Genomic DNA, 14,210 nt, shown 5'->3' on the forward strand with positions numbered 1-14,210 from the left:
TTTGTGCACAACAACAACAGCAGGTCTGAGCAGCAGTTCAGCTGCTGTCTTTACCAAGCAGGGATAACAATATAGCTACCATCTGTGTTAATATTCACCGTGAGCACTTATGGCTCCAAGAGGTGAGCGAGCAATGAGTGCCCGTCCACACTGTTAGTGAGGCCGGCTGAGATAATGGAGACAACTCCAATGGGAGCTGACCCTTTCCCCAACAGATGTGGCATTTATTTAAATATTTTTCCGTCTTTGGATAATCCTCCCATCCAGCAGTGCGCCACATGCCAAAACAAAGAGACCCTGAGAATGACTGCCACATCCTTTTTTTTTTCCATCTCTCCATAAACAGCCCATTAACGGGCAGCAGCAAATGAAAACTTACTAATCCTATTTCTGCATCCGCAAGAGATCTAAAGCGAAGCAGTCACAGAGGCCACGTCTCAGCTCGCTGCTCCAAATAGCCACTTGCTAAGTTCTGTGAAAATGCCAGTTTATTTGGAGGCTCGCTATCATATCGTGTTCAAATTCAGATGAACATTCATCAGCGAACATGGCAGAAAATATAGCAGCAAAATTCTGCATTAGTAACCACAAACACTTTCATTTTCAAGCCGATTATTAATAAACGTGGTTAAATAACTTTAACATTGCCAGGGATTCGCCATGGTTACAATCTCTTTAACGGTTGCCAAGAAATTGCCTCTATGAAGGAAACCCCAGAAAATGGTCATTTTGTGTCAAGTATTTCTTTAACCAGTAAAAATTATATTGATTCAGTCTGTTAAAACAGGCTGAATTTTGTCTCCCACTACTCCCACTGTAAAAGTGTTGATGTGCTCATTTTAATTTAAATGGTACATAATCTTTGGCAGATTTATCAATACTGATCATTTTATTGCAAACATGAATAAGTTTCTGCCCATAATGTCTGTGATTGCTGGAACCAATATATCTGTGACATGTTTCTTTAAGCAAAAGACAGTTAGCTTTGTTAATACAAAAGAATTTAAAAGAACTGCTATCATCATCATACATTAGTTTGGGCATACAAACCACTCAAATAAGGGCACCTTTGCAATGATTCTCTTTCTGGAACTCTAGTAGAGATATGGAAAACCATTCATCCAAAAGACATTTCATTATTTGGTGTTTTGATGATGGCAGTGAAGAGAGCTAACACTGTAGTCTTAAAACTTCCACAGGTTTTTACGTAATCTGAGTTGAGATCAAACTGTCAAGTCATAAAAATCATATAACTACAAAAAAACCCAAACAACTCCTATTGGGAGTAGTATCCTATTCATCCGAGCACAACGGTCATCACTCAGAACAAACTTGTGCTGATTCACAGTAACCCTTTCTTCCACAAGGGGACAAGCAAACCCAAACTCTTACCCTCTGGTTCTTGTAGTAAAATGGATCGATGTCTTCCAGCGGCACCCCAATAAGTTCTTGAGGGATTTCACCGAAGATGCGTGGCAGTTGCTTCCCTGCCTCCAGGTCGACCCTGGGTTTCGGTGGCTCTGTCTTCTTCTGAGCCCCCTTGGCATTCTTGGCCTGCTCCTCCGCAATCCGCTGCTCCAAGGCAGCCAAGGATTCGCGAGTGAACCGCCGCAAGCCATCAGGACCCGTTGGTAACAGCATGGTTGCCATCTTTTCATCCTGATTCTCCTGTACTAGAATTTACTTACAGCTACAGGGAGGGAAGTATAGATTGAACACAGAAAAACAGATTGAAGAAGGTGAGGATAAATACATTATATACTGCATGAATCAGATCATCTGCCTGTAGCTATCTGTACCAGTAGTTTGGTAAAACAAATTAAAAAATGTCTGAAAGCTGGATTGGAACTCATACTCAAACACTAAATGTAAATGTAAACAGTAAATGAACTGAATTGGTGTCAGAGAAGACTGTTTCTCTGTCACCTGATTATTATATTATACTGATTAGATTATAATACTATTCAAAATTCTGCATCTATCCATCTATCTTTCTTGTAGAACTGTGCTGTCCTTCGGGTGGCGCTGTCACTTGGTGTTCGCTCTCTCTGCGGTAAAGTATCACTTCCTCTTCCTGTTCCAACACACAGGGGTGTTTTTGAGTAGTTTATCTGCATAGCAATTTAATTAAAAACTTTTAGATAACTTCTGTTTTCACAGTATAATCTTCACGTGCTTCATCCAAAGAACACTCTGCTCACACTACTGTTTGAAAAACTAGTTCATGCATTCTAGACTTCTAGGCTGGACTACTGTAACTAATTATTATCAGGACGTCCTAAAAACTCCCTGAAAAGCCTTCAGCTAATCCAAAATGCTGCAGTAAGGGTACTGACAGGGACTAGAAAGAGAGAGTATATTTCTCCTGTTTTGGCTTCCCTTTATTGGCTTCCTGTTAAATCCAGAATTGAATTCAAAATCCTGCTCCTCACATACAAGGTCTTAAATAATCAGGCCCCATCTTATCTTAATGACCTTGTAGTACCGTATCACCCCATTTGAGCACTTTGCTCTCACACTGCAGGCCTACTTGTTGTTCCTAGAGTATTTAAAAAGTAGAATGGGAGGCAGAGCCTTCTGTTTTCAGGCCCCTCTTCTGTGGAATCAGCTTCCAGTTTGGATTCGGGAGACAGACACTATCTCTACTTTCAAGATTAGGCTTAAAACTTTCCTTTTTGCTAAAGCATATAGTTAGGGCTGGACCAGGTGTCCCTGAATCCTCCCTTAGTTATGCTGTATTGGTCATAAGCTGCTGGGGGACTCCCATGATGCATTGAGTTTTTCCTTTTCAGTCACCCTTTTCACTCAGTATGTGTAAATAAACATCTCTGCATTGAACCGTGTTTGTTATTAATCTCCAGCTGTCTTCCACAGCATGTCTTTATCCTGTCTTCCTCCTCTCACCCCACCAGTCCCAGCAGACGACCCTGTCCTTCCCTCAGCCTGGTACTGCCGGAGGTTTCTTCCTGTTAAAAGGGATTTTTTCCTTCCCACTGTCACCAAAGTGCTTGCTCATAGGGGTTCATTTGATTGTGGGGTTTTTCTCTGAATCTATTATTGTAGGATCTACTGTACAATATAAAGCGCCTTGAGGTAACTGTTGTTGTGATTTGGCGATATATAAATAAAATTGAATTGAATATAGAAATAATTAAAGATATATTTTTTTTAATCACAAAACCCATTTTATTTGTATCTAGAAAGACATATACAGCTATAACTTAAAAAACAAAACATTGCCTATTTTTAACTCTAAAAAAGGCTAACAGCATTGTTGTACAATTTTGGCAGAAGAAAGCAAAAACTAGACTTTGCAGATAGATATTAAAGCACTGAGTGGCTATTGTGTCAGATCTCTTCTACAGCTTGGTGTGCTCTCTCCCATAATGCCCAGAAATCTGTTACTGACTGAATTTGAACATGTTTGACTCTCTGTGCCAGCATTCAAAATCTGAATCCAGTCTGAGGCACATTTGCTGTATGATTAAGTTTAACAGCCAGTCCAAAAACTCTGTCCTATATTTTTGAACTAATTACCAATTGTCTGTGCAATGCACTTATAACATAGCTATATGTAAAAGATGGACACAGGCAACATGAAGTTACATATTAATTTTTTAAGCCCTGTTTTCCCATTTTGAAGAGTCAAGATTAGCATTTATCTGTGCGCCATGTTAGCTGGAGCTAGAAGTGAGCATATCTGGACAAAAGTGTGTAGCTGTAAGTTATTAGCTAAGCCTGGGTAGCGAGGATGAATCCATCAAGTGCATGGGCCCACTGCACAGATCAGGCAGATATCTTTAAATTAGAACTATATAACTAGATAATAAAATACTAGAATTTCACTCACCACAACTTTAGCACAGGCCTCTGGATGGACTGTTAGTACAATTAACCACACAACAGGCTGCATATTTTGTTGGATAAAACTACAACTACTGATTATTCTAGTTAGCAGATGTGAATCCTAGCAAAGAGCTATTAGCAAAACCTGCATGTGCACTCACTTCTCTGTCAAAACTGCCGGACTACTAAATTAAGCTAAATGAAGTTTAAAAAGGCAAGTCATTAAAAAGTTCTATCACTGTAAGGTTGTCATGAAAGGGAAAGGGACCAAAAACATTACCATGGGAGGTTTTCAACACTTCTGACTTGGCTTCCAGTCATGGAGGCTGTTCCTTGACTAATACAGCTGCTAAGCAACCTGCTAACACATGGTTAACACAGCAAAGTGTTACTTAAAAACATCTTCGAGAACACTAAAATACTCAAACTGAGGCTTCAAAACAAATCATGTCATGGTGCCTGTGTCCAGCTTTCCTAGACAATTTATCATTTGTTTTTGTGTGGCATCCTGTTCGTCTTTCACTGCAATTCGACTGCACAACTTAACCGATAATGCTTGAACAACCACTACATCCCATTCCCCATTAGATCATTTAATTACCAGTATTGTACTACTGGTCGAACTACAATACACACTCAGTTACTCCTAGTTTTGTTTAGGCTAGCAGCCCTGCTTTGGGGTCTAAAGAAGAAGAAGAAAAAACCCCAAAAATCACAATGAAATATTTTGGGCACCCATCTTGATATGAGGTTTGTAGCATTTATGAAGGAGACAGATATGCCACTGAAGCCCTCACACGGTTCATTTCAAACATTGCATAACAGGATGAAGACTTCAGTCAAACATGGGATTAGCTCTTATTGTTTTGATGGTAAGACTGTGCTAAAGGAGGTTAAGAGACATGATCTAAATTGTCGACTGTTACCACAAACCACCAGCTTTCTGTTTCTCAGTCAGACTAAGGCAGACATAGTTCTAAATCAGAGGGATTAGGAATCAGGATTAGGATGGCGATCATTTGCTGACTGCAACAGGTGACAGCAAGAAGAGAAAATGCAAAGCTATCAGTACATTTACACATATTTAGCACACTTTGTTGTCACTACAGCATCACAAATGCCAAAATGAGCTCCTGAGGCTTAATTTAAACTGTATGCTTCTAAGTTTTCAAAATATTTAAAGCTCAGGGCAGAAATTATATAGGGTACAAGAGAAACAGCCTGCAATAATAAAATCCTAAGCGTAAGTTGTCATTCTGTTGCCACTAAAACTGAAAACAAGAACTAGCTTCATAATTGCTATCACCAAATGTGACATCAAACTCCTTGTTTGGACTCCAGGTCTCAACCAACTCTAAAGATATATCTGGTATTTTCACCACATTCTCATGCATCAATAGTTAATGACTACCAAGAAAATATGAATATTTTTTCTCTTTCAGTCTACAGTGAGATCATTTAAAAATCAACTAAATCTGCATTCGGACATTGAGGGCACGGTGGTGGTGCTTCTCAAACAAGCAAAGCAAGCAAGCTCATCTATCACACAGGGTTGTTTTCTATTTGCCACATTTGCTTGGAAACAAGTTTGAAAGCCAGAAACTGTGAAATGTATTAACCACAGAAGCAGAACAAGTAAAGTCGACACTGGGATGAAAATGTCTGTTCACCATGAGCTTCTTCTTCCACATTATAAACAATTTGGATTTGAGAAATGCTCATTTGATCCGTGCTATAGCTTACTTGGACTCTGCCATATATTATATAACTACAGTGTAATATTATTTACACTGTAAGTACTTCCTCCACTCTGTAAAACTTCATTAGACTAAAAAAAAAGATTTGTATAACAACTGTTGTTAATTTTAGTCTTTCCCTTTGACAAATCAGAGAATAACAGGTTATTTTGACTCGAGAATTACAGATAAAGGCGGAACAGCTTGAAATCCTGCTCACCTCAAACCCACAGTCTAGAAGAGTACATCCGCTTTGTTCTGATTGGCATAAGCATTAAGACAGGTTGCAGGTCATCGGTACTACACCGTTATTTTTACCAGAGAAGTAAATATAGCTTAAACAGCTCGAAATCCTACTTGTGGATGTTTACAAGCCCGAAAGCAGCACATCTGCTTTGTTCTTAATGGCAAATGTCGTTCCCATGGGATAAGCATTAAGACAGTTTTCAGGTCATCTGATCAGAGATAAAAACCAAAGTCTACTTGTAAATAAAGATAAATACTAAAGACGTTATCGAAAACTCACTGCTACATGTTATCCATGACAGAGTCTGCTATATTAATAACTCAAAAAGCTTTCCAACAGGAGGATTACATTTCGATGCCCTCCTTTTGAAAGAGAAATACCATTGTATCCTTTTCCTATTGACTAAGCTCTGCGAGTTTTGCATCTACTCCTGTCCTGAAATGCATTGATCCCTTCACACGTCCAGCCAGACGCTAGTTATCTGCTTTCACTTGATCTGCTTATTTGGCCCAGGTTTATCTCAGATCAGCTTGTCTCATACACAGAATCCAGTGCTCTCCCATTTACTGTCAAAATAAAGAGGTTAAGGCCCATTTACAACATCATAAAGCAGATAAAAGGTTCAAAGCAATGATATTTCTGTCATGAGGCGACGGGACAGGATGTGACGAATCTTTCAGCGAAACACAGCCCCCAACATTCAGTCTATAAATCAAATGAATGAATGATACAAATTTAATGTGAATATTATTAAATGCACAGAGAGGACAACTGCCAGCATGCACAGTTTCACTTTGCATGCCAGCTTACTCATAGGAGGAAGTGGTTGTAAAGTATTTCACTCATTTTAGTTTGAATAAAATTTAATTCCCATAACAGCCAGATGTGCTGTGGTCATCAGCAGTGCAAATAATTAAGATAATTAGATTGAAAGCAGAGCAGAGCTGCACACTGGCAGTTTTCACATGCAAATGCACGCACATGCACGAACACATGCATTGTGACATGGATTCTCACATCAGCTAACGCCAGAATTTAGCTTCGTACAGCTATGCATTGAAAAAAATGGTTAAAGTAAAGACTCACAGTTCAATAACTGCATGAAGTCTGATGTGTTTTGATGTAAATTAATATGGAACATTATGATAGGACAGTGACAGAACAGTTTGGGCAGTTTTGAGGTTCAATGCATGCGTACAAACCAACCTGATAATTCAAAGGTAACAAAACATGTTTTTAAAGCACCCGTTGACTTTATGAGAGTCTGATTCTAATGCTGAACTTACACTGAGGCATAAATCCAAACTTTCAGCTCTGTTAAGTATATAAACGGCTTTACTGACAATATTCTGTCCCTGCGACGACAATAACTGCAAAAAGAACCCTAAGCTTCAGCAACACTGTAACAAAGTCTGTGTCTGTTACCAGATGTTTATATAAAGTCTTCTGTGACTCTCACGTGTGTCACGGTTTACCAGTTATAATCATCGAATGGTAACTCCTGTTTTTATGCCTCTCAGGGCATCTGTGGATTATTACAAATCGTCTCCTCCTGTTTGGTCCCTAAAGTGCTCATAATTAACTAATTTTTCTCTCATTAAAAGTGAAACATTTTAGAACATATAAAATAGTTAAACATATAAAATGTAGGCTTTTGGAATGTGTGGCTTACCTAAAATAAATGGAAAATACTGTCTTATTCTATAGTTCAAAACAAGTAAGCTGTGAATTTTCTCACAGCTTACTTGGTAATTGTAACTATATTCGAATTGTTCAGTTTCAGGTTTTTATGGCACAATCTCTAAGTTGCTTAGACCACACAGTCAGAAATAGGGGTACGGAAGGGGTACATTACTGCGCCCCAAGGTACAAAAATGACATTAATACAGTCTAAGGACAAATATTGGACCTCGGGGTAACTATCTGTACCTTTTTTAGCGTCTGAAAGGTACATACATGTTCCTTAATTGTGAAAAGTACTTATTTGTACCCATTCTTTCAAAAGATAAAGTACAGGTTGATTAAGCTCTTTTTGATTAGAGGTTTTTTTTTTTTTATTCTTTTTGACAGTAATTTATTTGCAACTGTATTGATATAAGCATATATTTTAGTGTTTTTATTTTTTATTATTTTCATTGCTGTTGCTGTTTTTGTATTCCCTGAACCCCCCCCCCCCCCCCCCCCCCTTATTTTTAAGCTGCTTTAAGAACAATGAATTTATTTGAAAGAAAATATATTAACGTATATTAGCAATTTAGCTAGTTTCGGCACTCTCTTAGCTCAAATTATGTCTTTTTACAAACGTTTTTACAAACGTTTCATGTGTAAAGTTGAGGTCACAGTTCTGAAAAATGTGTACACATAGTATTTGTATAAGTTTGAACTTATATATGTGGTTCGGCCACAGTCTATGGGTTCGGTAACCACTGCGCAGCGGAACGGCGCGAAATTTGATTCCCTGGTAGCTGAATGCAGTTTACCGTTAGTGTATTAATGGTTTAATAAAATCACGTTTTTACATCCATTCCAAGGCCATCAACACACATGGGCGGCTGAATATAACGTCTAAAGGAAATATCTTAACACCGCACTTGTTTAAAATATAACAAGGGTGTCGCAGCTGGGGTTTGATAGTCGCGTTTTAAGCAATGTGGGAACTTTTTCAGCATGTAATCTGAGCTTGTAATACGGTCCTGCGGGTGTTATCGCTATAAGTAATCGGTCTGAAAGAACAGACGGCAGAAACTGTCGGAAATCTGGAGAAAGGAGTCACCTTAGTAGTGAATATTAACAAATTACAGCATTCTAGTCTTTTTTTTTCTTCCAAACTTGAAAGGGCACAAAAGCATGCTCAGACTCTGCTCTCCTGTGTCCAGTAGTCCCAAACAAACATCTAAATTTAAAAATGAAAACTTTGCATATCAAGAGGATTCACTCTAAAGATTTGCTTTATTTTATTTAATTTACTGATTTTTTTAAATGAATATTTCTTTGAACTGAAAGAAGTTGTACAAAAGGTTTTAATGTGTGTGATATACGGTTTTTACCCATGTAAAAATGTGGTGATAAATATTCTTACATGGAATTTAGAGTTTGTACTACCATTTATCTTGCAGACAATGAGGTTGATGGTGACACAGTTGACTGCGGTCTTACTGAGACTATGGTTGCATACCTTTTCCAAGGATCCTTCAAAAAGCAGGTTAAATTCAACCAATTTGTGTCAAGGATGAAGGAATCTTCAGTGACACTGACTCTACAGACTGTCTCTCCAGAAGACTGGCAACCATCTACTTCGTCAACTTCAATAAGGTATTTTCTTATTTATAATGAAGTTAGTATGTCTGAAACATACATGTTGGCTGTTATGCACTTTTAGGATTTAGTTAATATGATCATTGTTTCTACCATATGTATTGTTACTGTAGTGTTTTATACTTCAATTCATGCAATAAAAACAAACACTTAACTGTTTTCACAGCAATGAAAATACTTTGAGACTACCAGCGTCTTTTGAAATTCCAAGATTTCCCAAAAATCTCCAACTAAAACTGGACAACAAAGAACCGTGCCATAAAAATCCAAGGGACAGACACACAATAATCAGAGTTCTATATGAAGCTGTGGCACAGTATACTATGTAAGTTAATCAGGGTAATGTTAGCTTGTTGCTTTAGAAAAAGCTGAATCTGTCATATTGAAAATAAACGCTACATTACTAAGAAACAATAACTGACACTTGATAAAGTTTGTTTGTCAGCAGTTGCTCTAACACTTATGTTTCTTCTGATATTACAGGTATCCCACAAATTCTGAATATGTGCAAGCTGTGAAGACGCTGGTAATGAAGTATCCTTTCCTCAAGGATCGTGAGGGAAATGGTTATGTAAGTTAAATTTAAAATTTGCATAAGGTTCCTTCAAGATTACAAAGTAAAAGTGAAGCTTTTTTCAATCTTGTTTTGTTAGTAAGACAATCTGTAGCCTCTCAGTAGGTTTGTATGAAGTATGTTTACTGATTCTTTGTTGGGTGTATTTTGTGTAGATTGTTTTTACAGTAACTTATGTTTCTGTTCAACAAGCACACATGGCATATGTCTTTGAGACGTAAATTCAAATCAGAGCGGGCACCACTAGTCGACAGTGAGGCAGTGAGGCGTTGTAAGGAGAAGTTTGGTTCTACGAGGAGAGGGCAGCCTAATAAATGTCAATGAACAAGTCAGAGAAATGTTTGTCAGGTTGGTGTGAGGGACATCTTGAGCTATAAAATGTTCTTGCCTCTGTTATTACATCTAAAACTAAGGATTAGGGATGCAACTGTACCCCTTTTTTTTCAAACCGAAACAATACCAATACTTGGATTAGAGCACTTGCTAATACAAAGTACCAGTGCTAATACTTCTACCTCACAAAATATTATTAATTAGAAGGCGCTAAAAGAGGGTGAACTAGATTTAAAAAAAAAAAAAACATTTTAAATATGACTCCAAAACTAAAATTTCAAGTTAACAATTAAGATTTTATGTGAAATTATTTCAGAGTTTCCATATTTTAAATATTGGTTCATGGTATCGGTTAACTTTAACCGATACGAGTTCTTTGTGATGCACAGATCGTGTCAGCTCTAATTGTATATTTAGTCTTATGTTGGGTTTCTAATCTGTTTTGACTTTCTCTTCTCACTCTTGCTTTCTTTCAAGGGACCATGCGTCCAAGGAGAGGATTTATTGTCCATAGACGCCCAACTTAAAGGTCTTACAGTGCCAATTAGAGCAGGGCGATATGGCCAAAAATATTTATCACGATATATATTTGAAAATTTGCGATAACGATATAACTGACGATATAATTGATGCGAGACAAAATACAACTTCACAACATTACTAGCGCAAAAAGACAACCTTCCATTTATTTTCACGTAAACAAGAAGCTGGTTTTTATGTACATTAAAGCTTTATAAAAATGTAACAGTGCAAATGCAAATTCCTTGCTGAAAGTTTAACCCAAAGGCATTTCCAGTAGAAATGGGCTGACATATCCTGAGCATAACCATGTATAATATCCACTGAAGTTAAAAAGAGGTGCTTTGCAACATTAAACTGCAGTGTGCAGTACGCATTTTTCGGACCATAAGGTACACGGGATTATAAGGCACATTAAGCGAAACAAAGCAGTCAGATAAATCAAACTTTATTAAACTCATTCTTCTTGCTTCCTCCACTTCTGTACCATTGATTCATTAATGTTGAATTCTCTGGCAGCTGAGCTATTCCCATGTTGTTGCAGTATATTAATGACTAACCTCGTATTGTGGATGGATTATCTCAGTTGTTCTCCTGACTGAAGTTTGGTCCGTTTACAGCATCCTGCCATGCGATTGCATTTGTCTCTAACCATGAGGAACCTTCACGTTAACTTTTATAAGTGGAAAAGTGTTAGTGTTCGTCCTCCAGCTTCACTGTTTATGTTATGCTAACATAGCTGTGTCGCTAGCGATCACGTAGCACATCATTATATACCAGCTAGCCCAACTTCAGTAACCCTACAAACGTCACTGCTGTTTAGTTTCCTGTCTTCATTTATGTTGGAAGTGATAGCAGAGCTGTACGTTTGAATTTTTTCAGAAATCTCTCAGTCAGAACATGCAATATCATGCTTAGGTAACTAGCGAAACTAGCGAGCTAACTTCCGCTAGCTTCCTGCTAACTTCTAACTCCGTTAAATGTAATAACTTTTGTTTTCATGGATGCCTGGAAGTTAAACTTTATAGTTACACCTGGTAAAGCAGCAATGCTGATCGTTTTATTAAAGATCAAAGAATTTAGACAGTTTTCAACTCTCAGTGATGCTGCAGTGTTGTTTGACCTGAAGTCAAATATACGGAGTTTGGGACCCAGATTACTCCCAGATTTAAGAGCATCTTAGTCCGACAAACACGACAATAACAACGGCCGCTTGCATGTTCTGCAAAAAAATGTGCTTTGTTGTGTATCTGACGGACAAACACCAAACCAGTTCCACATCACGGAAGTTGCACCATTTTTACAAACCAACAATCGGCCATGTGCGTATGAAAACAAAGGCACTGCGCATGCGCGTTTTACTCCCATTCTATCGCGATATTTCATTTTCCTATCGTTGCCTAACATTATACCGGTATTACCGTGAACGGTATAATATGGCCCAGCCCTAGTGCCAATATCAGAAGATGCAACCAGATACGATGGTGGTTCATAACCGTGTGCAGCAAACGTTTGCTTGGCGGCAGAAAGAAATTGCAAATGGTATGCCTGTGGAGGATGTGTTGAAGAAGTACCCCTTCTTAGGGATGCCTACTGGTGTAAGTCAGAAAGCTGGATTGAACTTGGAAATAGCTGTCACATTTAACATGTTTATAGTAGTAAATTTTATTTGCCCTTGACCTTGTTTTCTTCATCTGTCCCTCTTTCCTTTTTTCGTATGTTCATGTAACTTCTTACAGTATTGTTGTTAAATTCTATAAAAAAAATAATTATGAAGCACCATACATAATTAATATCAACTTTAGATTATTTCATTTTCATACACTGTTATTTTGTACTGAAAATGAATTTTTTACTTGTAGCTGTGCAACGAACTCGGGTGGATCCAACCAACAACGGGTAATGTAAGCCAGCGATTTCGTGAAGGGCTCTCATGTGTTGCAGCAAAGGTGATTGACCTTACACAAGGGAAAACCCCACTCTACCAGCTCTACCTTGATGCAAGAGAGGAGGCTCTCACTGATGACCTACCGGGTATTTGCTTTTTTTTTTTTTTTTTTTTTTTTAACTTCAAGGCTTCCATTTTATATAATTTTTATAGGTAACTGGAAATGCCAGATAAAATGCATGGGTGATCTTGTGTTTTGTTGTTCTTTTGGCAGATCTTGACACAAGGGCTGCACTTTTATTCCTGCCATACGTCTTCAAGGAGAAACTGGATCTCTTTGTCATACTTGGAGAGGTGTGTGTATTAAAATATTTAGTCTATATAAAAGGAAAACAAATGTATCTTTTGTTAAGAGACTAATATATTGCTTTCCTCTACCTTCTCTTTTGACTTCAAAGGTTCATCCTAAAACCCCCTATCCAACTGTTCAGCTACTTCATGAAGACTGGAAACCAGTGTTCTCCAGAAGCGCTCCAAACATTGTGAAGTTGGATGGCAGTGAAGTGTGCAGAAGCTCGTGTATTTTTGAAGGAATCATCTCTTCTTTCTGCTTGTATTTTGTCTTCAACCTTGCTTATCCAAAACATCTGAAGAACACCCTGATTTTTCTCCAAAAGTACATTGTGAAAATAGATGAGGGTGAGGACCGGCCTCTGCCAATCACAGTCACCAGACAAATAAATCTTCTGTATTGACCACCATGCCTCAGCCATATCAGTGCTCCAAATGTGGCAGAAGAACCTTTAGTTTGACAAAGCTTATTCAGCACATAGGACTTATTCATTCCCATGATGCCAATTTTGATATAACCTGTGGACTCAGTGACTGCTGTTCTTCCTTCAAAAAATATGAATCTTTCAGACGACATGTGTATAGGAAACACAGAGAACAGGTGTTGTGTTAATATTGACACAATGTGGGTCTTTTGTGGAAAAATTCTCATTCCTCTGTTATATGACAACCATTTTCATTCATACAGTGTTAGAGTTGATAGTGAATGGACGTTGCTAAAACCTGGACAGGAAATTGATGTTGCAGCTTATGACACATACTCTGTTGATAACAGTTTGTATGTAACAGTTAAGCAATGTATTTAAGAAGGTAATAAATGTGACAAGTATTTTTGACTTTGTATCTTCAATTTTTCAAATCTTGAGAGGAAAAATATAGGAAATCTGTGTGTAGATACTGAACCTTTAGAAAGACATTTTTGTACTCCTTTTAAGGGTTCTTTTTTGTACTTTATACTAAGGGTACAATTTTGCCCTTTAAAGTACAGGTTTGACGTGTAAAAGGTACAAATTACAAGGGTACAAATCAGTACCCACAGTTTAGGGTACAGAACGGTACCTTAGAGGGTACCACCCCAGTGACAAGCCATTGTACCCCTATAGGTACATTTCTGTACTTTAATTTCTGAGTGTGCAGTGAAGAACTATTATTATGCGACAAATGTATTTAAATACATTTTGTTGCTCTGTAATCCAGCCATTGTTTGTGATCTTAGATTGTAGCTCACACTTTTGTCTAGTTGACAGATTTCCATATAAACCTTCTATATATGCCTTAACCAAGCCTTTTTTTTTTTGCCTTCTTCCATTTTCTGAGTTCAGTTTTTAAAACCTTGAACCTGAACAGTAGAGTATGAATCACTACACTATAGTCCACAGCACAGTGTATTAGCTCTGTGGT

At 37.8% G+C, this 14,210-nt stretch overlaps 2 protein-coding genes across 3 annotated transcripts in view; one reads left to right on the forward strand and one right to left on the reverse strand.

Moving 5' to 3' along the window:
* The window catches only part of LOC146554106 (sodium channel protein type 2 subunit alpha-like), a 52,184-nt gene that overhangs the window by 36,490 nt on the left and 1,484 nt on the right, over positions 1 to 14,210 (reverse strand). For both annotated transcript variants that reach the window (XM_085253335.1, XM_085253334.1), the window contains exon 2: positions 1,393 to 1,690. In XM_085253335.1, coding sequence (XP_085109461.1) covers positions 1,393 to 1,650 — 258 coding nt within the window. In that variant the 5' untranslated portion in view covers positions 1,651 to 1,690. The remainder of the gene's footprint in view (positions 1 to 1,392; positions 1,691 to 14,210) is intronic.
* Positions 8,826 to 13,638, forward strand: LOC146554107 (sterile alpha motif domain-containing protein 3-like). The gene is made up of 8 exons (XM_085253340.1): positions 8,826 to 9,141; positions 9,311 to 9,469; positions 9,628 to 9,715; positions 10,529 to 10,588; positions 12,022 to 12,168; positions 12,433 to 12,604; positions 12,733 to 12,812; positions 12,917 to 13,638. The coding sequence occupies exons 1-8, from the start codon at positions 8,909 to 8,911 to the stop codon at positions 13,211 to 13,213; spliced, it is 1,236 nt and encodes a 411-aa protein (XP_085109466.1). The 5' UTR covers positions 8,826 to 8,908; the 3' UTR covers positions 13,214 to 13,638.

This window comes from Mchenga conophoros, linkage group LG18, assembly GCF_057382185.1.
Source record: "Mchenga conophoros isolate Kocher_MC1m ecotype Shallow Benthic linkage group LG18, M_conophoros_male_GT1.1, whole genome shotgun sequence".
In the NCBI taxonomy this organism is placed as follows: Eukaryota; Metazoa; Chordata; class Actinopteri; order Cichliformes; family Cichlidae; genus Mchenga; species Mchenga conophoros.